Source organism: Gigantopelta aegis, chromosome 7 (assembly GCF_016097555.1).
Source record: "Gigantopelta aegis isolate Gae_Host chromosome 7, Gae_host_genome, whole genome shotgun sequence".
Taxonomy (NCBI): Eukaryota; Metazoa; Mollusca; class Gastropoda; order Neomphalida; family Peltospiridae; genus Gigantopelta; species Gigantopelta aegis.
Window position 1 is genome coordinate 5,980,348 of NC_054705.1, and position 27,761 is coordinate 6,008,108.

The 27,761-nt window shown below is 38.3% G+C and overlaps 1 protein-coding gene across 2 annotated transcripts in view; it reads right to left on the reverse strand.

Annotated features, from left to right (window-relative positions):
- Nucleotides 1-3,579: 3,579 nt before the first annotated feature.
- The window catches only part of LOC121377600 (sodium-dependent phosphate transporter 1-B-like), a 46,044-nt gene continuing 21,862 nt past the window's right edge, over nucleotides 3,580-27,761 (reverse strand). Inside the window, exons 1-12 of one of the 2 annotated variants that reach the window (XM_041505662.1) lie at nucleotides 22,131-22,266; nucleotides 21,107-21,208; nucleotides 20,087-20,227; nucleotides 17,316-17,401; nucleotides 16,025-16,121; nucleotides 14,973-15,089; nucleotides 11,921-12,069; nucleotides 10,621-10,657; nucleotides 9,893-9,987; nucleotides 8,039-8,166; nucleotides 6,786-6,971; nucleotides 3,580-4,034 (exon numbers count right to left, since the gene is read on the reverse strand). In XM_041505662.1, the coding sequence (XP_041361596.1) occupies nucleotides 3,797-4,034; nucleotides 6,786-6,971; nucleotides 8,039-8,166; nucleotides 9,893-9,987; nucleotides 10,621-10,657; nucleotides 11,921-12,069; nucleotides 14,973-15,089; nucleotides 16,025-16,121; nucleotides 17,316-17,401; nucleotides 20,087-20,227; nucleotides 21,107-21,188 (1,356 nt within the window). In that variant the 5' untranslated portion in view covers nucleotides 21,189-21,208; nucleotides 22,131-22,266 and the 3' untranslated portion in view covers nucleotides 3,580-3,796. Of the gene's footprint in view, nucleotides 4,035-6,785; nucleotides 6,972-8,038; nucleotides 8,167-9,892; nucleotides 9,988-10,620; nucleotides 10,658-11,920; nucleotides 12,070-14,972; nucleotides 15,090-16,024; nucleotides 16,122-17,315; nucleotides 17,402-20,086; nucleotides 20,228-21,106; nucleotides 21,209-22,130; nucleotides 22,267-27,761 lie in introns of those variants that run through there. The other variant, XM_041505661.1, reaches the window with a different exon arrangement.

Genomic DNA, 27,761 nt, shown 5'->3' on the forward strand with positions numbered 1-27,761 from the left:
CATCCAGAGTCTGACCTCCAATAAGATCGGTGGCCTGACTCATTTTACCTTTAAGATATAATTTACAAGTAGGATTTACGCTGGATGCCAAGAATTAATAGCAATTTTGCGAATTTAATAAGAAATTCAAGTAACATTTAACTGTTTAAGCAGAATTACTTTTAAAATATCTAAACACATAAAAACAACAAATGTTTTCGCCTGAGCTTTTTGGTGAATTGGTAATGACATATATTCACCTAATTCCACTTAAAATCACATTTTGACGATTTGGCGAATAACAGCGTAAACTCTGATGACATGGTTATGACTAGTTACGCAAAAACAAAACAATTTACCTCAAGCTGTTTTTATGTACATGTATAGTCCATAAATGGTTTGTGCCAAGTTTCAGTTCTCAGAAGCCTGTATGTCTGACATATAATAAAACATGCTAAATGATATGTAATAACATACTCGTATACTACCACAAGACATCAGCATTTTCGTTTATGCTGAATTTCCCTCCTTATGGATGACATATATCATGCAATAATATATACACTGTTAAAGAATACAAAACTCTCTTTAACATACCAGTGGTGGTATTGGTTAGAATGGGACAAAAGGTGTAAATTAATAAACTGTAAACAACAATGATGCCGGTTCACGTGATTGAACTCACTCACTAAAACCACAGTCATACCTCTATCATTTAACATAAATTACTAATGCAAAACACACATAAATTCAAAGTTAAGAAAAATATATACTTGTATATTATACATGTATCAGTACACTTATTACTGACCTTTTGGACTGAGCTTGACTTTTTAAGATTGTCTGTTAGGACTATAACATCCACACGTTGTGTGAATCGGCAAAGTAGTTCACACATAAAGTGTGATGAATGAGCAAACTCGCGTCACTACATCTGGTCCAATGGGATGAGATTAAGTTGTAATGAATGAAACAGAAATTTAATTATCGGTACCGGGTATATCAAATTATAATAAAAAACATTCTGAGAAAAATGGTCGATAATACCTGATCGTAAGACTTTCCTGGGGCCAGTTCAACGAAGCAATCTTAGAGCTAAGATCACCTAAGTGCATAAGATAGTTATGGACTTAAGGTGATTTTAGTGCTAAGATCGGTGATCTATATAGCAGGGGTGGGAATTGGTGAACTGTAAAAAAGAGGTAATCTAAAGTGGTTCAGGAAATTCTTGAAATCCTAGGTTAAAATCTGTGCCATCTGACACCCCTGATATAGTTACTGTGGCTCCCAGTTTAGTTCAAATACATTACTGTCAAAACTGTGTTATTAATACTATCAAAATACTGAACACTGCCATCATTATTTGTGTTCTTCATAGTCAATACTTATCTTTCAGATAACATACATTTTCAGTCATGTTTTGTACTAGCAGATTAAGAACATGTTGTTCGACAGTCATCGTAGAAAAAAATGGGAGGTGCATAATTAAGGTATCTGTGTAAATATTTAAAAAAACAGACAAAACAACAACAAAAGAATTTTGCTTTGTTTAACATCACCACTAGAGCACATTGATTAATTAATCATCAGCAATTGGATGTCAAACATTTAGTAATACTGACTTGTTGTCATCAAGAGAAAACCTGCTACATGTTTCCATTAGCAACAAGGAATCATTTACATTATTACCATCCAACAGACAGGAACAAAAAAACACACAAAAAACCCACCTCTCCCCCCCCCCCCCCCCACACACACACAAAAAAAACCCCACACCAACATATCAGCTTTCACTAAAGCCGGACAAGGTCCAGTGACTTTATAATCATGACCTGGCCAATGAGAACAGATCTGTCTGAACAAAACCACATTTAATAGGCTCATCTTGCAAATTGCACAACCAATGACCAAACTGACAGTGGACAAAACCCCAAAAAATGTGCAGGCTACAGGAAAGTTGAGAGTTACATTAAAATTTTCATAAAGTTTTTGGCGTAAAACTTAAATCTACAAAAAAAATATATATAATAAATAAAAAATAAAAAAATAAACATTTGTTTTGTTTAACGGCACCACTAGAGCACACTGATTTATTAATCATCGACTACTGGATGTCAAACATTTGGTCATTCTCACATATAGTGTTAAAGAGGAAAAAGGAGATTGTTTTGTTCAAAGACACCACTAGAGCACATTGATTTATTAATCATCGGCTACTGGATGTCAAACATTTGGTCATTCTCAGATAATAATAAGTCTAACAGAGGAAGCCTGCAACATTTTTCCATTAATAGCAAGTCATCTTTTATATGCATTTCTCATGTCAGCACATACCTTAACGTTTGATAAACCAGAAACCAAGAAATCACTTTCATCTCTGCACAACAAAAAGGAATGATGCACCATGTGGGAAAAAGACACTGAATGCACTATTCTAAATACTAAAATAATAAAAATATGCTTAATACATTGTACATGTTTACACCGAATTGAGGACGGAAAAAGAAAAAAGAAAGAAAGAAAGAAAGAAAGAAAAAGACAGAATGTAAAATAAATATATAAGCTCTTGATTTTGGCGTTACATTTTGATCTCACTTTGTTCAGACTCTGACTAGACAAAACAATGATATTCTTCACTGGGCATCTCATTTTCTGGTTCCAGATTATTCAGAAAGATGGCGACCAGTATATGTTATGATTACATTAAAAAAACACCCACAACAGTTATGCATACATTTTGACCTTTCCTGTGAATAAAGGCATAATTAATTCTGCATCGATTAATGACTGAACCATTGCTGTATGGTTATATCAACAAATGGTTTGAATATGACTGGTTTTAACACACACTCTTTCAAGTTCATAGCATATAGCCTTTACAGAAATGTTTTATGATACAAAAAAATAATAAAAAATCCACAAATGTCAAGGCCCATTTGTTGTAACTTATCACTGGGCCATTGTATATTCCAAGCCCTGCAGTGGAATAATGTTTGTCGTTTGGTTCACGTTCTGCAGAGTTGGACTGCACAACCATCTCGAAGACAGTAGAAGACGTTGAAGGTTCACATATTTCACTGGCGTAAAGAGAAATAGTCACCAGATTTCAACACCACATTTGGAGACACCGTTTCATAGGAAAACCATAGTTAGTGTTTGAAGAATAAAAAAACGCACAAACTTTTCATGGTGTTGAACTTAAAGAGGTTTTACCTATTGTTAGCCAAATATTGAATGATGCATTTAATTTTGAATTATAACAAGAAATTGGTGGAAATAAATGATAAAATAAATAAATAAATAAATAATGGAAATAAATGATAAATAAAATAAATAAATAAATAATGGAAATAAATGATAAATTAAATAAATAAATAAATAATAGAAATAAATGATAAATAAATAAATAAATAAATAAATATATAAATAAATAAAATAAATAATAACAATAGTAATAATAAATAAATACTTTTTTTTTAAATATGATCTAAAAATTTAATTTAGGAATTTAAAACACAAAAGTTAACCCTCCTCCCACCCACCCACCCCAAAAAAATATAAAGAAAAAGCAAAAAAAAAAATAATAATAACACTCACTTTAGTTATTTTTCAATTATTCTGTTATACACATAATATGGTCACAACATTATTTAAAAAATCAGACATATTTGCTAACTATAGAATTTCCCTCAGCCTAAATAGCATCTCTTAACATACGAAACAGTGGCTATAGAAATCTGGTATCAGAATCGACATATTGAGTTCTCCTTTAGTTTGGTCTGTGGAATGATAAAAAAAAGATTATCACAAATGACTCTTATATCAATTCTCGCAAGCCAGCCATCACTGCCGCGCTGACCCCACCGGCGATGGGCAACGTCACTAACCATGCGAGGATTATGTTCTTGAACAACTTCCAGTCAACATTTTCGTTGGACCTCACTCGCCCCACCGACACAATGGAGCCCACTTTACAGTGGGTTGTGGAGATTGGAATGCCAGCATTCGACGCGACCAGAACCGTTAGGGCTGCTCCGATTTCTATACAGAAACCACTGAAATCAGAGAAGAAAACAAGAATTTTGAGAGTACTGTTATTTGAGCAATATATGTCCCATACCTGGCCCCAAAATGTTTTATATCTCCTAAGCTCAAAGACCATATCTCTGTCAAAAAGCATTCTCAGTGTACCGCTAAAGCAAAACATGTCCCCTACCGGCCCCAGCCAATTTGTTTTATCTGCGAAATTCAAGGGCCATAACTCTGTCAAAAACCATTCTGAGAGTAATGCTAAAGCAATATACTGTGCTCAACAAATGTTTGTAACGCCTTAGTTCAACAGCTATACCTGTCAAAACGGGGTAAATCGCATCATAAGGCTATATGCACAACATTTTATACAAAATCTTGTGGCATTATGGAAAAAAAAAAACGTCTGAAAAAATATCTGGGACAGACAGAAAGATGGAGACAAAACCAATAGGGGACTAACAAGTTAAATTTAAAGTTATATTCCTCGCTAGATACCAGTATATTACAGAACCACTCACCTGGATGGAGTTATCTTGGACAAGTCTTCTCCTATAGTGTAGGACACCTCACCTAGATCCTCCCTAGATACCAGTATATTATAGAACCACTCACCTGGATGGAGTTATCTTGGACAAGTCTTCTCCTATAGTGTAGGACACCTCACCTAGATCCTCCCTAGATACCAGTAAATTATAGAACCACTCACCTGGATGGAGTTATCTTGGACAAGTCTTCTCCTATAGTGTAGGACACCTCACCTAGATCCTCCCTAGATACCAGTATATTACAGAACCACTCACCTGGATGGAGTTATCTTGGACAAGTCTTCTCCTATAGTATAGGACACCTCACCTAGATCCTCCCTAGATACCAGTATATTATAGAACCACTCACCTGGATGGAGTTATCTTGGACAAGTCTTCTCCTATAGTGTAGGACACCTCACCTAGATCCTCCCTAGATACCAGTATATTATAGAACCACTCACCTGGATGGAGTTATCTTGGACAAGTCTTCTCCTATAGTATAGGACACCTCACCTAGATCCTCCCTAGATACCAGTATATTATAGAACCACTCACCTGGATGGAGTTATCTTGGACAAGTCTTCTCCTATAGTATAGGACACCTCACCTAGATCCTCCCTAGATACCAGTAAATTATAGAACCACTCACCTGGATGGAGTTATCTTGGACAAGTCTTCTCCTATAGTGTAGGACACCTCACCTAGATCCTCCCTAGATACCAGTATATTATAGAACCACTCACCTGGATGGAGTTATCTTGGACAAGTCTTCTCCGATAGTGTAGGACACCTCATTGAGAACCTCCCTAGATACCAGTATATTATAGAACCACTCACCTGGATGGAGTTATCTTGGACAAGTCTTCTCCTATAGTGTAGGACACCTCATCTAGATCCTCCCTAGATACCAGTATATTATAGAACCACTCACCTGGATGGAGTTATCTTGGACAAGTCTTCTCCTATAGTGTAGGACACCTCACCTAGATCCTCCCTAGATACCAGTAAATTATAGAACCACTCACCTGGATGGAGTTATCTTGGACAAGTCTTCTCCTATAGTGTAGGACACCTCACCTAGATCCTCCCTAGATACCAGTATATTATAGAACCACTCACCTGGATGGAGTTATCTTGGACAAGTCTTCTCCGATAGTGTAGGACACCTCATTGAGAACCTCCCTAGATACCAGTATATTATAGAACCACTCACCTGGATGGAGTTATCTTGGACAAGTCTTCTCCTATAGTATAGGACACCTCACCTAGATCCTCACTAGATACCAGTATATTATAGAACCACTCACCTGGATGGAGTTATCTTGGACAAGTCTTCTCCTATAGTGTAGGACACCTCATCTAGATCCTCCCTAGATACCAGTATATTATAGAACCACTCACCTGGATGGAGTTATCTTGGACAAGTCTTCTCCTATAGTGTAGGACACCTCACCTAGATCCTCCCTAGATACCAGTAAATTATAGAACCACTCACCTGGATGGAGTTATCTTGGACAAGTCTTCTCCTATAGTGTAGGACACCTCACCTAGATCCTCCCTAGATACCAGTATATTATAGAACCACTCACCTGGATGGAGTTGTCTTGGACAAGTCTTCTCCTATAGTGTAGGACACCTCACCTAGATCCTCCCTAGATACCAGTATATTATAGAACCACTCACCTGGATGGAGTTATCTTGGACAAGTCTTCTCCTATAGTATAGGACACCTCACCTAGATCCTCCCTAGATACCAGTATATTACAGAACCACTCACCTGGATGGAGTTATCTTGGACAAGTCTTCTCCTATAGTGTAGGACACCTCACCTAGATCCTCCCTAGATACCAGTATATTATAGAACCACTCACCTGGATGGAGTTATCTTGGACAAGTCTTCTCCTATAGTGTAGGACACCTCACCTAGATCCTCCCTAGATACCAGTAAATTATAGAACCACTCACCTGGATGGAGTTATCTTGGACAAGTCTTCTCCTATAGTGTAGGACACCTCACCTAGATCCTCCCTAGATACCAGTAAATTATAGAACCACTCACCTGGATGGAGTTATCTTGGACAAGTCTTCTCCTATAGTATAGGACACCTCACCTAGATCCTCCCTAGATACCAGTAAATTATAGAACCACTCACCTGGATGGAGTTATCTTGGACAAGTCTTCTCCTATAGTGTAGGACACCTCACCTAGATCCTCCCTAGATACCAGTATATTATAGAACCACTCACCTGGATGGAGTTATCTTGGACAAGTCTTCTCCGATAGTTTTCATCACTCGCCTGCCCAGGATGCACAGACCAACGGAGATCCCGACTCCACCGAAAAACAGGATCCAGATCGGGGTGGGAGCCTTCTGGGCCACGCTGCCCTCCGTGGCTATTATCCACAATGCAACAACCGGACCAATCGCATTGCTGAGAAGAAAAACAAAAAATCATTTTAAGGAGGGTTTACATACCAGTATTTGATATAACTCATCTCCTGAGCCACATAACAACAATTCAATTGATGTCACATCTATTACACTATACAGACATCACATTGGTCCAGACATAGTAATAGAATTTTGTTAATTTCTGTTTGAACAATAAAATTATTTTGTTTGGGAATGCCACATTATATTGGTTCAAGAACAAAAAAAAACACAAATAAAGTATCCAAAATAAAATATAAAAATGTGTGTGTCAATATTAATAAGTATGTTTCAAATTTAATTGTCAGGAGTGTCTTGGGTTTTTTTAAAGATTGATCTGAGTATGAATCCCCCCCCCCCCACCCCCTCAAAAAAGAAGAAGACAAAAGCTTTAGAATTTGAGTATACTTTTTTTTTGATCATACCAACCTAAAAGAAATAAATAAAATTTAGAAAGAAAACAAATATTAGTATATTATAAAATATATTTGCAGGAATAAAAATCCCAACAATAAAGTAAAGTCAAGCCTTTTTTCCGATATACCAGCCATATTCATCAAAATAACAAACACTGTTACTAAATTAATTGTAATTTTGCAAAAGGCTGAAACATAAAAACTGGGGGTCTTTTATTTCCCAAAAGAACGACAACAATTATTTACAAGAATCAGAGGGATTCCCATTATAAATAAATAATCAGCTACTATATGTCACAACCACAGAGCTTACAGGGCTTCTTCGGTAAGACTTAAAGAGTTATTTCCCTTTATACTGCACTCGCATCAGTCGTGTGTTTACAAGCACTCGCATCAGTCGTGTGTTTACAAGCACTCGCATCAGTCGTGTGTTTACAAGCACTCGCATCAGTCGTGTGTTTACAAGCACTCGCAATTTGACTGGTGTTATGTCTTCTATATTATCACAGTCATCTAACATTCGGCACAAAAGCTAATAATTCCTGAACATGTATTTGATGATTTTCAGTACTCCCTGATCAAAATGACATAAAAATACAGTAAAAAATTTGATAAGAAACCAAAACAAAACAGGTTTTGATAAATGATTTACCTGACATCGTTTCCGCCATGAGCGAACGAGCCGAACACCGCCGTGAGGACTTGTAGGAATGAGAACAGTTTGGCCGTCTCGGGCTTGTCCTCAATTGAATCACGATGCTTTTCTTTCGGGTCGTCAACCTGCACAATTAAAAATAGAGTGAATGAATGAAGGAAGGAAGGAAGGAAGGAAGGAAGGAAATGTTTTATTTAATGACTCACTCAACATTTTATTTATGGTTATATGGCATCAGACATATGGTTAACGACCACACAGATATTGAGAGAGGAAACCCGTTGTCGCCACTTCATGAGCTTCTTTTCGATTAGCAGCAAGGGTAGTACATACCACAGCCTTTGATATACCAGTCGTGGTGTACTGACTGGAATGAGAAATAGCCCAATAGGCCCACCGATGGGGATTGATCCCACACCGACCGCGCGCTGAACCACTGGGCTATGTCCCACCCCGAATGAATGAATGAATAAGGGATGGATTGACCCCCCCTCCCCCCCCAAAAAAAAAGAGTTAAAAGTTTGTTTTGTTTAACAACATCAGTAAGGGACTTTGATTTATTTATCATTGGCCAATTATTTTTAAACATTTGGTAATTCCGACATGCAGTGATAAACCGGCTACATTCTTCCATTAGTAGCACGGGATCTTTTATATGCACCATCCCAACAGACAGGATAGCACATACCACAACTTTTGATATACCAGTTATGGTGCACAGTGGTTGGAATGAGAAATAGCCCAATGGGCCCACAGAGCTTGATCCTAGAACGATGATGTATCAAGCAAGAGCTTTACCACTGGGCTACATATCACCCCTCAGCACCTGGGGTGGTTACACCCTACCAAAATGTGAGAAAAAAGGCAACATTTCAACAAACAAAATAAACAATTGAAGGAATAAGCCAAGAAATGAATCTACAACAAACTAGCATTTTAAAAAACTATTGGTGACAAAGATTATATTATGACATGGTCAAAAGTTCATTTTGTTTAACAACATCACCAAACAATATTGATTGTGCTGGATATCAAACATTTGGTAATTCTGACATACAGACTTGGAGAAAACACACTACATTTTTCCATTCGCAGCAAGCACGGTTTATGTCAGACAGTAAAACAGGTATGGCACCATACCCACAATTTCTTGCAGATTTTTTTTTTTTTTTTCTAGTTAACCTTTTGACAAAATTAATTACTCTTATCATTACTGTATGATTTTCTTAACCCTAACCCATTTTCTTTCTGGGGGAGGTCTGTGGTTGCATTCAATTCCATAGCGCCATAGCCAAAAATTTGTTTCTGGCAGAAACACTGGTACTTATGTGAACTTTCCCTCAGACAGTACTACATACACCACAGCCTTTAATATGCCAGTTCTGGGACACTACTTTGGGGAGGAAAACTCCCAATCAGAGATTGGGGCCACTAAGTGTGTTCCGTTCTCTGACCCAAGCACCCTAGACGAGCCCTCTATATCAACCGAGATAGATCCTGCCCCCTGGTGAAAAGTTTTAAAAAGTTAAAGTTTGTTTTGCTTAACAACACCACTAGAGCACATGGTTTTTAATCACCACCTATTGGATGTCAAACATTTGGTAATTTTAACATATGGTCTCAGAGAGGAAACCTCTTTTTGCAGCAAGGGATCTTTTATATGCACCATCCCACAGACATGATAGCACATACCACAGCATTTGATATACCAGTCGTGGTGCACTGGATGGAACGAGAAACAGCCCAATAGGCCCACTGATGGGGATCAACCCCAAACCAACCATGCATTAAGCACCCCCCCCCCCCCCCCGGTGAAAAGAGCCTGAATAAAGTCTAGCCTGCTGTACTCACCTCCACCGTCATGGATTCGTCACTGCCGGCCGACTCTGAACTGAGGAAACTGGTGTCCATCTTTAGTTCTATACTGTCCTGCATGTCAGGCTTGTCTGTACATGAAACAACAGTAATTATATAAGTCATGATGATGATGATGATTTATAATAATAATAATTTAGGATGATGTTGATGATGATAATGATGTTGTTGATTGACAAAAATAATAAAGACAATGATGATGATGATGTGGATTAAAGCAAAACATTAAGGACAGCAATAATTAACGATGATAATGATAAAATAATCTGATGATGATGATGTTGCCGACTGACAATTTTTTTTTAATAATAACAATGATGATGCTGCTGCTGCTGCTGATGATAATGATGTGGATTCATTTTTTGTTTTAAATTGAGGGTGAGAAAGAGAGATGAGAAAGTGTCAATCAAGTGAATTCAGTGGGAGCAAAGGGAAGAGCTATTAGTCAAAATAGGGGGGGTGGGTGGGTGGTGGAACGAAGAGAAAGATAAGGAATGGAGAAAATAAAAGGAAGAGAATAGAAAGTGGATGAGACAAAAACGGTAAGGATATAAGATAAGAAGAGATGAAAAATGAATGAAGATAAAATGATGTGGGGTTTTTTCATTAGTGACAACAGATCACAATTGTTAATAAGTGAAAGATTATTAATATTATTGTTACGCTGTTTCTAAAATTAAATGTTAAAAATCACAGGTACTTACATTCTGGTATAAGGAGGATACTTTTCATTTCTTTATCCTGAAAGAAGAAAAAAATGAATCAAACAGAGAAACTGGACACTAACATAATGCTTGTTAAACCTTGGAGTTACATAACCTACTGGTAGTTTGATGTGTGAGAAAACTGGAATTTAAAAACAAGAACATTTAGAAATCTGTCTTTTAAAATTGCACTATTAATATTAATTTGGACTGTCAATGTTTCTGTTATTTGTCATTTTTTATTGTAAAATTTGTTTTCACTTCGTTTCTTTGTATGTGTTTTTTCTCCAATATTGACAATTTTGGAAGACACCCTCATCTACCCAGCCTTCCTACCCTCCCCCCCCACCATGCCCAATTTAAAACAATACTATAATCCTTGCAGACAAAATAATCATGCTTATCAAGGAGTTGCCTCCCTTCCCTCCTCTCATCATTTCTAGAAGAGTCATTTTGATTATTTCAAAAACGACTGGCCTTGGTGGTGTTGTGGTTAAGCCATCAGATATAAGGCAGGTAGGTAAAGGGTTCGCAGCCCGGTACCGGCTCCCATCCACAGCAAGTTTTAACATCTCTATGGGTAGGTGTTAACCCACTACACCCTCTTCTCTTTCACTAACAACTCACCCACTGTCCTGGACAGACAGCTCAAATACCCGTAGTTATGGTGTGTGCCCAGGACAGCTTGCTTGAACGTTAACTGGATAACAGCATGAAAATATGTTCAAATGAAATAAAAAGGAGAGTTATTTTTTAGTTATTTGAAAAATATGAAACTCACTCACTCAGTCAGTCAGTCAGTCAGTCAGTCAGTGAAAATTACCTTCTGGTTTGTGTTGTCATAAAAAGTAAACAATGAAATCAGTATTTCGTGGAAATGGAATGGAATGAATGAAGGTTTAAAACAACAAAGGCTATTTGGTGTCACAACACGGCCAATATATTTATAGTGAATGGATTATCAACATCAATAACATGAACAATCAATCAAAATTTGGTGGAAATTACCTTCCGGTTTGTGTTGTGATAAAACGTAAACAATCAATCAAAATGTGGTGGAAATTAACCTTCCGGTTTGTGTTGTGATAAATCGTGAACAATTAATCAAAATTTGGTGGAAATTAACCTTCTGGTTTGTGTTGTGATAAAACGTGAACAATCAATCAAAATTTGGTGGAAATTACCTTCTGGTTTGTGTAATGATAAAAGGAGATCAATTAATCAAAATTTGGTGGAAATTACCTTCCAGTTTGTGTTATGATAAAACATGCACTATCAATAAAAATTTGATGGAAATTACCTTCCGGTTTGTGTTGTGATTTCTGTCTTCTATGGAGAGTTTCTTCTCTGTTGTCTTCTTCTCCGAGCTGGTTATCTCTCTCCCAGTGATGAGATTCTTCGATGAGTTGATTGTATCGTCCGCTGATTGCGAGGCACTGACATGTGATTCTGTAACAAAACAGGGGCGGGATCAATCACCTTGGAAGTTATTGGTGTTTTATTCCAATTTTTAAAAGAATTACCATGGATGAAACAGTCCACCAATGGCGATTTTGAGTCTGCCTATGGCAATTGTTTTAAAAGTGACATTTGAAGCAAATAAACTTGTTATATGTAGACATCTTTTAAATGTGCAAACGTTAAATATTGGCGGATAATGTACACCAGATGTATACATTTTGCTATTGTTGAGGAGTTTTATGGACGGCACAAAAGTGCCATCGGTAATGCTCTCTACCTAAGGCAATTTATATCTCAACATTGGCAATTGCTGCCGGTGCCACCGTTAAGTTCGAGCCCTGGATAAGAGTTTCTTCTCTGTGCCTTTTGACCAAATTTCGAAATGACAACATACTCAGGGCTCACCCTGTACATGGCCAAATTAGTCAACTGCTAATTTTGATTAAAAGTGGCTACAACATTTAGTTTTTGGCTAATAAAATAGTCCTTAAATTAACCGCATTTTAATAATTTTCAAGGAAATACTCCACACACATGTACATACCTACAAATTGGCTCAACCAAAGTTTGTTCCAGTGAGAGCCCTGCATACTGATACCTAATAGTTTATGTGTAGTTTATAATGTGCTGAGGTATTCGTTAAACAAGCACATTCCTCCACTTTCTACAATGTTAAAACATTCAAGTGTTTAACAACACCACTAGAGCACATTGATTGATTAATCATCGGCCATTGGGTGTCAAATTTGTTATAATTGTCAAACAAAACCCACTACATGTTTTCATTAGCAGCAATGCGTCTTTTACTTGTACTTTCCCATAGACATGACAGCACAGCACATACCACAACCTTTGATATACCATATGCAATCAGAGAATGAGCCCACCCAGGGGTTTGGTCACAAGGCAGAAGCACCGATGGAGTTAGATCAATGTAAACTATGTTTCCAGTACTGTGACTGCAAAGAGGTCAAACAGACTGAGCTACCAGCGTCAACATGTATCATCACAAATTACTGAACCTGTTACCAGCAGGTTTTACTACACCAAATAAATCCCATAGGTGACCATGTTAATGAATGTGTTTAAAAACATGATATGCAATATATCAACCAAATTATAGCCCATAAAGATGAATACCACAACCCTTCCCTGAACCTATTAAGTGAAGAAAGTGGAATCTTCCATGGTTCATTTTCGAGATAAACTGATTTTTTTACAATATCACTGCTCCCGCGTGTACCGATTCTGTTTGGGTTGCTGGTGCTCTCTTGTGCTTCCTAGTGCAGGTAGTCCCTTCTCCCACCCACCCCAACCCTTCTCCCACCCACCCCAACCCTTTCTCCCACCCACGCCAACCCTTTCCTGTTATGGACAGAGGAGCCAGTCGAAGTCTGCACATGTGCCCATGACAGGCATGCGCTACAACAAATTCACTAGCCCTACTTTACTTTAAGTTAATACAATTTTACTAATAGTAATAATAAGATATGTCACCTAAAGAAGGAGAGAGAGAGCTTAAAAACACTAAGATGGGGGTGAGGACAGGATATTCATATGTAAATAAAATAGACTTAAATGCAGCATTTGACAACTTTTTTTCACTAGCCGTGGGCATGGCAATAATAGAGATTTACTAGCCCCAACATAGAATATCACTAGCCATGGGAGTGGGACTACCATAATCTAGAAGCTCTGGGTATACCGATAATACCCCATGCCTCTCTGTACACTAACCTATTGCTACGGCTGGACCAATGGGATGGAAATTATCCAGTGTATGAGGACAGGTAAGGTGTATTATAACTACTGGTATATACAGATAATACCCCATGCCTCTCTGTACACTAACCTATTGCTACAGCTGGACCAATGGGATGGAAATTATCCAGTGTATGAGGACAGGTAAGGTGTATTATAACTACTGGTATATACCGATAATACCCCATGCCTCTCTGTACACTAACCTATTGCGATGGCTGAACCAATGGGATGGAAATTATCCAGTGTATGAGGACAGGTAAGGTGTATTATAACTACTGGTATATACAGATAATACCCCATGCCTCTCTCTCTGTACACTAACCTATTGCTACGGCTGGACCAATGGGATGGAAATTATCCAGTGTATGAGGACAGGTAAGGTGTATTATAACTACTGGTATATACAGATAATACCCCATGCCTCTCTGTACACTAACCTATTGCTACGGCTGGACCAATGGGATGGAAATTATCCAGTGTATGAGGACAGCTAAGGTGTATTTTAACTACTGGTATATACAGATAATACCCCATGCCTCTCTGTACACTAACCTATTGTGATGGCTGAACCAATGGGATGGAAATTATCCAGTGTATGAGGACAGGTAAGGTGTATTATAACTACTGGTATATACCGATAATACCCCATGCCTCTCTGTACACTAACCTATTGCAATGGCTGAACCAATGGGATGGAAATTATCCAGTGTATGAGGACAGGTAAGGTGTATTATAACTACTGGTATATACCGATAATACCCCATGCCTCTCTGTACACTAACCTATTGCTACGGCTGGACCAATGGGATGGAAATTATCCAGTGTATGAGGACAGGCAAGGTGTATTATAACTACTGGTATATACAGATAATACCCCATGCCTCTCTGTACACTAACCTATTGCTACGGCTGGACCAATGGGATGGAAATTATCCAGTGTATGAGGACAGGCAAGGTGTATTATAACTACTGGTATATACAGATAATACCCCATGCCTCTCTGTACACTAACCTATTGCTACGGCTGGACCAATAGGATGGAAATTATCCAGTGTATGAGGACAGGCAAGGTGTATTATAACTACTGGTATATACAGATAATACCCCATGCCTCTCTGTACACTAACCTATTGCTTTTTGTTGTCTGGGAACCACAAAGAAGCGTATTATCAAAGCCACTATCACCCCGGACCCGACAGACAGGATTATCACTCCGTATATCGGAATCTTGTCAAAATGAAGCACTGAAAAGATAAAATAAAACAGTTTACACTAAGCAACAGTATTAAATTTATTATGACAATATACTGGTTAATTTACTGAGTTTTTGAAGTGGTTAACATAAGCTTACTCAGCTAGTTTTTTCATAGCAAAAATGCATTTCATGAAACTATTTAAAGATTTGTAATATTTTAAAACTAAATAAAGTGTATATATGTATAAAATAAATGTTACAGAAAATTAACAGTGATCATTATCAACTTCCAATTAAAAGGGGTTATCGTCAACTTTCAATATGAAAATTATTAAAGGGACATTCCTGAGTTTGCTGCAATTTTTAAGATGTTATCGACTAACAGAGACTTTTTAACAATTTTTATTACATATCAAATATATTTTTCTGCATAAAATATTAGCGGCTGTATATTAAACGTATTTCTGATCATTCTAATATTTGTATTAGGTTAAATTTCATATTTCCTAAAATATGTTTTTTTCATACGTACAAAATTATTTGAAGACAGAATCCAGTTTGGGCTTCTTACAAATATTAAGACGACCAAAAACACATTGAATGTACAGACACTGATATTCTAAAGAAGTAAATATATTTAATATGTAAGTTTAACCATAGAAATATTTTATTAGTCGGAAACATCTTACAATGCAGCAAACTCAGGAATGTCCCTTTAAGACATACAACACATCAAAATGAAGTTGTATAACATAACATAATTTACTTCTGTCGACTTATTTCAATGCCTGTTAAATTTCAGAATACTCTGATATGATCTAATTCACATTGTGTATTGAATGATTGTAAAAAACAAAAGAGTAGAAATTCATGGCACAATTCTAAAACATTACCAAATAATTACACTGAGTTGTATTAGACAATTAAACTAAAAATACAGCAATTCATGGCAATAAACTTTTGAAAACGAAGAAGACAACTTACAACGTGAACCATCATAAAATACTGAAAATGCGTTGATGAAAACCGTGAGTCCGTAGAAAACTGGAAGAAGTTTTAATCCATTCTGCAATGAATTTTTCTGAAATGGAGATAAACAAATCTTTAAAAGAAGAGAGAAACAAAGAAATGCTATACTTAACGACACATTCAACATATTTTAATTACGGCTATATAACATCTAACATATGGTTATAGAACCACACAGATACTTAGGGAGGAAATATGTGATCGTCATACCATGTAAATACAATAGTTATCCTACAGACAAGATAATACATACCAAGGTCTTTATTACATTATTTGTAAAATATGGGCTGGAACAAGAAATAGCCCAATGCAGTGCTTATAGTTTAAAAATCAATAGTGAGAAATAAACTGACCTCAAGAAATTATGTAGGAGAGCACATATTGCTTAATTTCAGTGTGGAAATGCAGAGTAAATTTGAATAAATAAGTTAGTGATATCCACATGTAATGATGTGAGCACATTTCGCCCACACATCAAATAAAAAATACTGCCAATTGGCTAATTCAAATTAGCTTCTGTCTTCAATTGGGTTGCATATTACAACACTGCTAACAATAATGAGCTACATGCAGAACTTTCTTTATATATAAAAATTTTTTAATAATTATAAAATTAGTTAATTTTTTTATTTGTCATGTAATTTAATTTCTATGTTGAGGGGCCACTGAACGTGAAGTAGCCATGTGCTTGAAACATGTAATGGGGTACCTGTCAAAAAAGTACTAAAATTTTGTGTGGAACTAGGGTAGTCATAGACGCTACCCAATATCTCAGAAATGAGCAGCTTGACCCCCAATTTTTTTCTGATTCACTTTAAGGGTGAGGGGTGATAGCATTTATATCCGTGGCATTTATGTTGATTGATACGCTCCAGGAAGGAGTTTTAGCCACATGTTACTATTGTCGTCTATGGGATTTGATTTGGTAGTATACACCCAACAGTCACTAAATTAATGGTAGTCCAGAGTATTTTAGCTTCCACAATATAGCCAAAATATCATGGACTACCACTAATTTAGTGGCTAAGGTTGATAGCTAAAATATGAACCTAGACATTCTCAGCTACACGTACATGTAAACTGAACTAAAAATGGCAGCATATTTTTATATGTTCCATAAAGGCAGTTTAAGATATCTGCTCCTGGTAAAAATATACATTTATTAAAAGTGTTTGCGATTTGCATTGTATACAATTTATAAAGTTAAGGATGCAATATTTGCAGTTTTAAGTTTGAAATTACTCACATTGTTCAATACTAGTTTCCGAATGATCATAAAGATGACAGCAGAAACGAGACCCGACATGATGGGTGAAATAAACCACGATCCAACTGAAAGAGAGAAGAAGAAATTAATATCACACACACATTCATATCTGTAATTACGTTCAGAATAACAGTGTATGAATTTAACAAGCAGATAGAAATGTTTACTTTGGAGATAACCATATGGACTCTTTAGATTTGCGGGTGTTGTTGTCTATTTGATCCCACAAATGTAATTTTTGACCGAAGGTGTTAGCTTGAGGTTAAAAATGAAACATTTGCGGACACCAAACAGACAATAAGACTCGCAAATCTAAAAACTCCATATGGTTATGTCCAATGTAAATGGAATAATTTTTCTACGGAACTAACTATATATTTGGTATTTCTTGAAAAAAATACCTGGTTACAATCTAACGGTAGACGCTTGAACTGTCAACTTGGCCAGTTCATTAGAAAGTGACGTCATTAGCCTTCCGGGTGTTATTTTCATTTGATCCCAGAAAAAAAGAATGTAATTAACCAATCAGAATACAGAACACTTGTCATCAGTTTACAAGAGGCATTACAAACTAGTGTATGATAATTCACTTTATATTATTATACAAGTATATCCTAACCGTAACCGCGCGGTACAAGTCAGTGTTTCTGCCAGAAAAAAATTGTTGAGTATGGTGCTATGGAACTGAATGCAACCACAGTCTCCAGAAAGAAAATGGGTTATGTTTAGGGTTAGGGTTTAGAAAATCATACACTAATGATAGGAGTAATTAATTGTATCAAAATGTTAAAGGGACATACCCTAGTTTTTAAACACTAGCACATATTTTTGACTATTATAACCGTTTTTGAGAACTTAAATCATAATTTACTTAGATTTTATGGTTTAGATTATCAATTTCCTTACATTTGAAATGTTTTTGGTCATCCTGGTGTTTCTAATATCACAAAATGCATTTTGTATATTTTTAAAAACACACGTGCGTCTGAGAAGTAACAGTTATGGAGTCGAGCTTTAGTCTATTTCTAGAGGGTATTTCACCATTTCAAAGTATCAGACATATATTTCACTCAATTGTAACTTTATCCAAATGTATGACAGGTTTGTAGATTAACTAATCTTAGTGTTAATTTTCATGGGTTGAAACTAGGGTATGTCCCTTTAACTTAAAACCCCCCCAAAACCTGCAAAACAAGACACCATACCCATTTTACCCTCTGGCAGAAACCCTGCAAGTAAAAGTGTTGTGGAGGTAGAGGGTGGGGATACAGGTGTATCGACAAGCATTAATATAACATTTTTAATATTGAAACAGTAACTTGGACTACGACTAACCTTGATCCCTGCAATATATACAAATGTCCGTTATTAAGAGGGATCTGGTTTAGAGAGGTTAAGTTATGTCCTGGTTTTTAAAAAGGGACTGTAAAACGTCTGGTTTTGAGGGAATTCTGGTTTACAGAGGGTCCTGTCTTGAGAGGTTTCCCTGTTTTGACATTGGGTAACTCTCATTGTGGTGTCCAAGCATTGAAATAAGTCCAGAATGGTCGTTCAGGTTACCAGGAGGTTAAGACATGTCAACGTTAACGGTAGTTTCGTTTCCGAATGTAAACATGGCAATGCATTCCGGATTTCCACGTTTCATTTTCTCGTAAAGAATTGCATCCATGTTCGTTCTCACTTATGCAATTGCAAGCAATTTCGGCAATTTGCGTTTAAGCAGGGCCCACTAGATAAAAAAAAATTCTCAAACCGATGTTTGCGAGCATCGATACAATTTTAGAATGTCCGCGTTTTAGCAGTGTCAACTAGATGCATGCCGAGTAGTTTGCATTGTGGTAACCCGTAAAAGGGTTATCAGACACAATGCTTATTTCGATGCCTGGGTGTCCAAAATAAGCCCGACTACAACTAAGGTTGACCCATGCAATAAATATGGACATTTGTTTACTCTTGAGCCAGAATATGGTCACCAAAATACCACTAACGCTGACTGCAATACACTGGGCAACTCAAGCCATATTATGGCAGCTAAAATAGTGTAGACTACCACTCATTTCAATTTATTTCCATGCTTATATCCAATTAAGGTTCAAGCACGCTGTCCTGGGCTACCAAACCTCAGCTATCTGCGCTGTCTTGCACCTACCCACTGAATTGTTAAAACTCGCTCTGGGTGGGAGCTAGTACCAGGCTGTGAACAGTGTACCTACCAGCCTTATGTATGATGGCTTAACCACGACACTACCGAGACCAGTAGACTACCACTAAGCTTGATCTCTAAAATCAGGGCCATACCCTGTGGGGGGGGGGGGGGGGGGGGGGACCAGGGAAGAGAGAGAGAGAGAGAGAGAGAGAGAGAGAGAGATTGAGAGAGAGAGAGAGAGAGAGAGAGAGAGAGAGAGAGAGAGAGAGAGACGGGGACGACAGTTGCCCCCCTGAGAATCTCACTTTTTTGTTTTACTCCAGAAAATAGCATACACATCTCAGGGTTTAATTTGTATAGCTAGTGTTTGATTTGATTATAAAAAGTAGCCCCCCCCACCCCCCCCCCCCCCCCCCCCCCCCCCCCCCCCCCCCCCCCCCCCCGTCCCCCGGATTTTGATCAGGGTACCGCCCTGGAAAGACATGTGTATGTATAGACACTTGGTAACTTGGCTAAATTACTGAATTTGTCATAGCCAAAATATCCTGAACTGCCACTAATGCTGATCACTTCAACACTATAGGATGTACGGAATGGAACTTACTGATGAGTCCGAGTTTCTTCCAGCCAATGCCGCGTGTTCCCTGGGCGACCAGACTGAAGCCGATGGTTGCCCCGACGATACTGTGAGTGGCTGAGATTGGAAGACCTGCGATAGTTGCACCTATCAACATCACACACGAGCCTGGAACACAAACAACAACACTTGATGACAAGCAGCAAAAGAAAGGAATGTTAACGATAACTCAGAATAACTTAATTATTGAAATTTGGTGACTAAGGCCATTATAAAATAAACACTAGATTTTCATTCATTCCTGCATGCCTGCCATATATTTTTTATAGGCCTTTCCCTCTCCCTACCCCCTTTAAGTGAAGCATTTCCAATGTCCTGAATATATATATAATTTTTTTTATAAATTTAGTTAAGTAATTAATTAATTTCTCTTTCATTATACTTTTAAGATTTTTTTTTTTGCAACTTTCTGAAAATTTGGAGGCAAACAAACCATTTACCGTGCCCCATTGCACATTACGAACACATTTCTGTAACTGTGTAAGGGTCCATTACTTTTAGTTTCATTTTGCGAGGGCTATGGTTAAACCTTAAACTATAGGCATTAATAAGTTCACACACATACCCGACAGTGTCAACAGACTTTCGTGGATGGATGGATGAATGGATGAATGAATTCATGTATGTACATGTATGGATGCGAGAGCGATGTAAGAGTGGGTTATTGCTAGACTTAAAACCCAATGGCCTTAGTTAATAAGGTCACAGATACCCCACAGAGCTGACAGACTTTCGTGGATGGATGGATGAATGGATGAATGAATTCATGTATGTACATGTATGGATGCGAGAGCGATGTAAGAGTGGGTTATTGCTAGACTTAAAACCCAATGGCCTTAGTTAAGAAGGTCACAGATACCCCACAGAGCTGACAGACTTTCGTGGATGGATGGATGAAGTTGCGTGTGTATGGATACGAGGGCTATGAAAGTGTGGGTTATTGGTAGACTTAAAACCCAAGATCTACCTACATAAGGAGACACATACCTGAGAGTGCCGACAGACTGCCGACCATCAGCAGGGCTTCCGATCCGTTGTACGCCGTGACGTCAACAATACCTTTCCGCATCGTGTCCGACACACGCGCTCCTGCAAACAAAATATTTAAATTATCATTTAATTTTCTGCGATACTGTAAAACTAAATATTTAAATTATCATTCAATTTTCTGCGTTACTGTAAAACAAAATATTTCAATTATCATTCAATTATCTGTGCTACTGTAAAACAAAATATTTATATTTTTATTCAATTATCTGTGCTACTGTAAAACAAAATATGTATATTTTTATTCAATTATCTGTGCTACTGTAAAACAAAGCATTTAAATTAGCATTCAATTATAATTATCTGTGCTACTGTAAAATTTAAATTACCATTCAAGTATCTGACGCGCGTGTGTGCATGTGCATGTGCGTGTGCGTGTGTGGTGTTTATTGAGATGTATATGGATGGTTGTGTGGGGACATTCTTGAGGGTAGGCATTGGATAGATGGATGGATGGGTGGATGGACTGATGGGTGGATAGATGAATGGAGGGACGAGTGGATGGAATGAATTAGAAAGGAAGAAAGCATAAAGCTATCAGAGGTATACTGATGAATGATTTACTTTTAGTTGATGATAGTGGCGTAGGAAGGTGCAAAAAAGTGGCGGGGCACACTTGTATATTTACACTTGTACACTATTATATAGCAAAATATCTGAAAAGTGGGGGGGGGGGGGCACCCCCCCCCCCCCCCCCCCCCCCCCCCCCCCCCCCCCCATCCTACGTCAATGTGATATTAATACAAATATTTTAGTTTGTTTTGATGTTTTATTGTTACGCTATTTTTTATTTACTACATTTATATATTATTCATTTACTGGGGTAATTTGTGTTGCAAGAGACGTCTAACGAAATCTGCCATCGCTATGAGATATAATTAAAAAGAAAGAAAAAAAGATGACATATATTATTTGTTTTACGATCGCAGTAAAAACGTGAGTGAAATCCCCTTCCGGAAGTTACCTCCCGTCTTTGATCTCAAGCAAACAGACGAAGAGAAGTCAAGACAGCCCGACTTGCTGACGTCTGCTAACCCGCGCCACAAAGGCGTAATGAAATTCTACAATTCTCCGTCTGCTGACAGCAGGCCTGGTATTTCATCTACACACATGACAATCAATTCACCACCCACAATAAGCCAATGGGATTGCGGTCTGGTAAGACCCCGTGAAGACCTTGCTTGGTGCGATACATTAGGCCTAGGCCGATACAGCATCGTCTGGTCGTTAACGCAATTTTCTCTTCGACACGGTTCAAGTTGTGCCCGGATTAGACACGGTGAATCATACACGCTGGCATGCACGGCACTGGATTGGAAATACTAGTAATTTAACGTGCACGTTCAGGGCAAGTTGCTGTAACTCACGCTATTCTTGGGCGCAAGTTGTAACGTAGACACGTAGGTTAGACTGACAAACGTTGTTTCATGTTCCCCCCGGGTATTATTAACTAAATGTTCTTTAATTTGTTTTTAAAAACACTTGTGGAAAAAAAAGCATACGAAACACACAAAAAAACGCATCTATAGTCTACCTTTCAAAACGTTTCTGAGTTCTTTTTTCGCTTTCGACAACAATACTACCTCTAAGTTTTACTCTGCCTTTAACGACACCACTAGAGCACATTGATATATTAATCATCGGCTATTGGATGTCAAACATAATTATGGTAATTTCGACATATAGTCTTAGAGAGGAAACCCGCTACATTAGTAGCAAAGCTGCAAGGGATCTTTTTATGCACCATTCCAGAGAGGATAGCACATACCACGACCTATGATATACCAGTCGTGCTGCACTGGCTGGAACGACAAATAACCCAATGGTTAAATAAGGCATTCGTTTCTTCTTCCAATGGCACGAGAAATCAGTCCATTCATTAGTAGTAGTACTACGAAAAACTATTTTTGTTTACGCGATTCTGTGTCTGAGATCGCAGACTGATTTAGTAAGGGAACGAGCTTGCAATAACGCAGGCAGTCGGCTGACCGCATACCGTCAGTAGAGAGAATTACTCTCAATTATATATATATATATATATATATATATATAATATATATATATATATATTACAGGTAGGCAGCACTCCGATAATTTATAACCTGAGGGGGGAGCGCCATCTCCTCATAAAGCTCTGCCATAAATGCGCATGTGCGTGCACACATACGCGTGTACGTTATGTGATCTCTCTCTCTCTCTCTCTCTCTCTCTCTCTCTCTCTCTCTCTCTCTCTCTCTCTCTCTCTCCCTGTCTTTTTGTCTCTCTGTCTGTCTCTGTCTCTCCCCACATACACAAAATGTTCGTAAACACGGGGTGACGTCATAGCCTATTTCTAAAAGAGGAAGAACCAAAGAGGACTGTATAGATAGTTGAATATAAACAAACGCCCACGAAAGTCAAAGGTTAATGACCTGTACTTTATTTCGCGGTATAGATGTCTTCCAACCTATAGTAAACATGCTACAATATATTGTCAATATACTGGCTAGATGGGTTATTTCGTATTGGAATTGCACTTTTTCATTAAACATATCGACGGAAGTCTCCGTTTAATCACATAGAAAAATTTTGCGGGTTGGAGAAACTTCTATGGGATTTCGGTCATACTCTCCAGGAAAATATATTTTACAAACAAAAAGAAAAATCGCTTTGAGCAGAGCGGGTTCTGCATAGTGTTTTGCTGCGGTAGTATTGTAAATCGTAAGGGCTGTACAAGAGTACGAGATTGGCAGCTGCCCTCTCCACACTGGAAACAAATCGTCGAATTCAGGTAAAAACGACGGGAGACATTCAGACGAAATGAGCTGCTGGCCAGAAACGGTTTCACCATGTATCTCCACCATTCTACTCACAGTATTAGTTTTAATTCATGTAAAAAATATGTAGCGATTAGTTTGTAATCCTATCTAGCTGTTTTTGTAGTATTAAATAATGCTAATATAAATCTAAAGACGTTGTTATCTAGATTTGGGCATTTTCGTTTAATTCAGGCAAAAACCAGCCTGCCCGCCTACAAAAAAATGGGAGCCCGTACGCCTATGCCCTCATCCCATCCCAACACACACACACGCGCGCGCGCGCACACACACACAGACAAACATACGCACACACACACATAGACACACGCACACTCACACACACGCGCACGCACGTAGTGATTCAGGTTCGCAAATTTTCGTTTAATTCGGGCAAACGTCACTCTATACGCGTATGTCTCTAGCTAACGCTAATTACAACAAACCTAGATCCATCATCCAGTACCATAAACCGTTCTACTTTAATAGTTAAATTATTTTATTGTTTTGCAGATTCATGGCTACGTAGACAAACTAATTCAATTATGATAAATGATCAGTTATCTAGTTGGCTGAATAAATAACTTTTCGCGACAAATTGCATGCATAAACTGTCAACTAACACCTGTATCCTGATAAAGGGTATAATGGGGCTATTCACTAGCATTGTCCGTGCAACTATGCCTTTTTATGCATGACCCGTCGGTGGGCCCACTGGGCTATTTCTCGTTCTGCCAGTGCACCACGACTGGTTTATCAAAGGCCGTGGTATGTGCTATCCTGTACGTGGGATATTGCACGTAAAAGAACCCTTGCTACTTATTGAAAGAAAAAAAATGTAGCGGGTTTCCTCTCTAAGACTATCAAAATTGCCAAATGTTTGACATTCAATAGCCGATGATTAATAAATCAATGTGATCCAGTTATGTCGTAAAACAAAACAAACTTTTTTATGCATGACTTTATAGCGCATGCATTTATTAAGTTGTAATTAAGAGAGAGAGAGAGAGAGAGAGAGAGAGAGAGAGAGAGAGAGAGAGAGAGAGAGAGAGAGAGAGAGAGAGAGAGAGAGAGAGAGAGAGAGAGAGAGAGAGAGAGAGAGAGAGAGAGAGAGAGAAAAAAAGACAACTCGTAGCAAATGGGTGGGTGAAGCAATCTAAACACGGTTACAGCCCCATTAAACGAACATTTACCGTGACGAATATATACCGTCAAGGTGTCACGTTAAAACTTTAGTAGCCATAAAACTAGAGTCAAGGACAAAAGCGGCAACTAGCAAAACGTGCGACCGTTCATGTGGAACACTGTCGGGGACGAAACAAAGGAGGCAGGGAGGGTATACTTGACGGCACAGTAATCGGCGCACAATATACCATACCACAGTACCACTAGGAGCCAGACCCCAACATTTTGGCCACCTGTATCATATGAGGGGAATAAGGCTCATAGGCGTCAGTAGCCCGAGCACTGACCGCATGAGAGCAAGACGGACATGTGAACAGCTATGACTAGAGTGTTATAACTGTCCACATGTCCGTCTTGCGCTCTTACAGTAAGAGTTATCAGGCTAAGGCGTTGGAGTTTGCCTTTGCCAACTTTCATCTCTTTTTAATACGAAAAAACCCCAAGAAGACTATTTATGGAATGCCACTCCACAACATTGTTTAATAGCTTTTATTATTATTATTATTATTATTGTTATTATTATTTTAATACAAGAGAACCAATGCGCTAAATCAATGTTTTGATCATTATGTCGCATACAATAAATAATTTCAGAAGGGTGTTCGATCGCTACCCCCCACCACACACACACGTGAGTCAAAAGAGGCGGGCGTGTGTGCGGGGGTGGGGGGTGTCTAGACTGTGGCGAGTGAAGGTTCTAGTGAGGGCCGTGTCATGTGGGGGTGCGACATGTTCATTGTTGCAAGTGTGAGAAAAAAAAGAAAGAAAAAAGGGGGTGGGGGGGGGGGGGGGAATGCGTACCTCCTGACCTCCAGCCCACTTAGAGGAATTCGCCCCTGGATCCGTTTAAGTTGAAAACATTCGGGAGAGCTAGCGTCGCTATGAGCCAATTGAAGGACAACGTGACTTGCCCGACAATAAATCGATCGAACGTTAATAGGTTTTTGTGCCATCGACAATAACTGAGATAAATCAAAACACGTCGAGTTTAGGTCACGTCGACTCGACGTCTACGTAGCTTATCCCTCCAGTGTTTTGTAGTGGAATTCAAACGTACCGTTTCGACAACACAAAAGATAGAATGTTCAATGAAAATTAACATTATCTTAGATGATTAAAAATAATTTCTGTGAATTTAAAGATGAATCAGGACATGGTTTTTGTTTTTGTTTTTGTTTGTTATTTTAATTATGTATTTAAATTTAAAAAAAAGGTTTTAATTATTTGTTGTTGTCCCCCACCACCCCCCCCCCACCCCCCCCCCCCCCCCCCCCCCCCCCCCCCCCCCCCCCCCCCCACTCCACTAGAAAAACAAAGCTTTAAAAAAATATAAATGCATATTATTATTGTGGGGAACGACTTTCCATAGCCATAGGGGCGTACACTGAGAGGACGGTTCCGAAGACACCCCCACCCACCCCCACCCCCCAAACCCTGAGGCTAAAACGTGTTTTTACAGTGCAATATTAGGTTTTCCAGGTGGATGTTCAGAGAAAATATAGACAAATTGGTCCGCTAAGTTGATATTCGAATCCCCACTAGGTCATGACCAAGCTGCGCCCTTGCCTCCCCGTCCCCCACAAACACTGAGTACGGCTCTGTAAGGAGAGGGTGTTACACATATATGAGCAAGACGAATAGAGACACGGGGAAGAGCACAGCAATCCAGTAAAATGCCTAACTTTGATCCTAAATTTTAATATCAGAAGGCTACATAGCGCTCGCCTGATGCGCGGTCAATCGGGGCCCACTGGGTTGTTTCTCGTTCCAACCACGACTGGCATTCTAAATGCCGTGGGATATGCTGTTCTGTCTGGGATGGTGCATATAAAAAGTACCTTGCTACTAGTGGAAAAAATGTAACGGGTTTCCTCTCTAAGATTATATGTCAAAATTACCAAATGTTTGACATTCAACAGCCGATGATTAATAAATCAACGTGCTCTAGTAGTGTCGTTAAACAAAACAAACTGTTTAAAGTATGCTATATGAATCAAATAACCGCCCAAAATCCCAGAGTGTCACGGGGTGACCGCGAAGGCATTATACAATTGCCATATATATTTTAACATATAGGTTAACATAATAATTACTTATTCGCTCTTCACGTGTGATCGTACATAGTCTTATTAACTGACTTGGATGGAATGGTCCGTATCTCCTACTACCTTTATCTTCAAAGGAACAGATTTTATCAGTGAGAAGAATCGCGAGGGGTACATAGAACTGTTGTTTTTTCGTTCCGACCTGTGCACCACAACTGGTCAAAGACCGTGGTATGTGCTTTCCTGTCTGTGGGATAGCACCCAAACGACACACAACAATATACCATTTTACAACTTATAATACATGTATCTGCCTGTTAAAGTGTTTCCTTCGAGAGGAAATGTGCAGATAGGCTGTATCTACAAAGAATTTTTGTAAACAGACAGCAAGGATAAATTATTAGCAATATAAAATTATTTGTATATATATATATATATATAAAAACACACACATTTTGGAGAGGTGTCTACCCAAGTACAGTAAACACAAACTGGATATACACTGAATGTGATCTGTCGTTATCTGTTTTATTTGCGACATCATAGGAATAATTTACAATTCTCAGCACT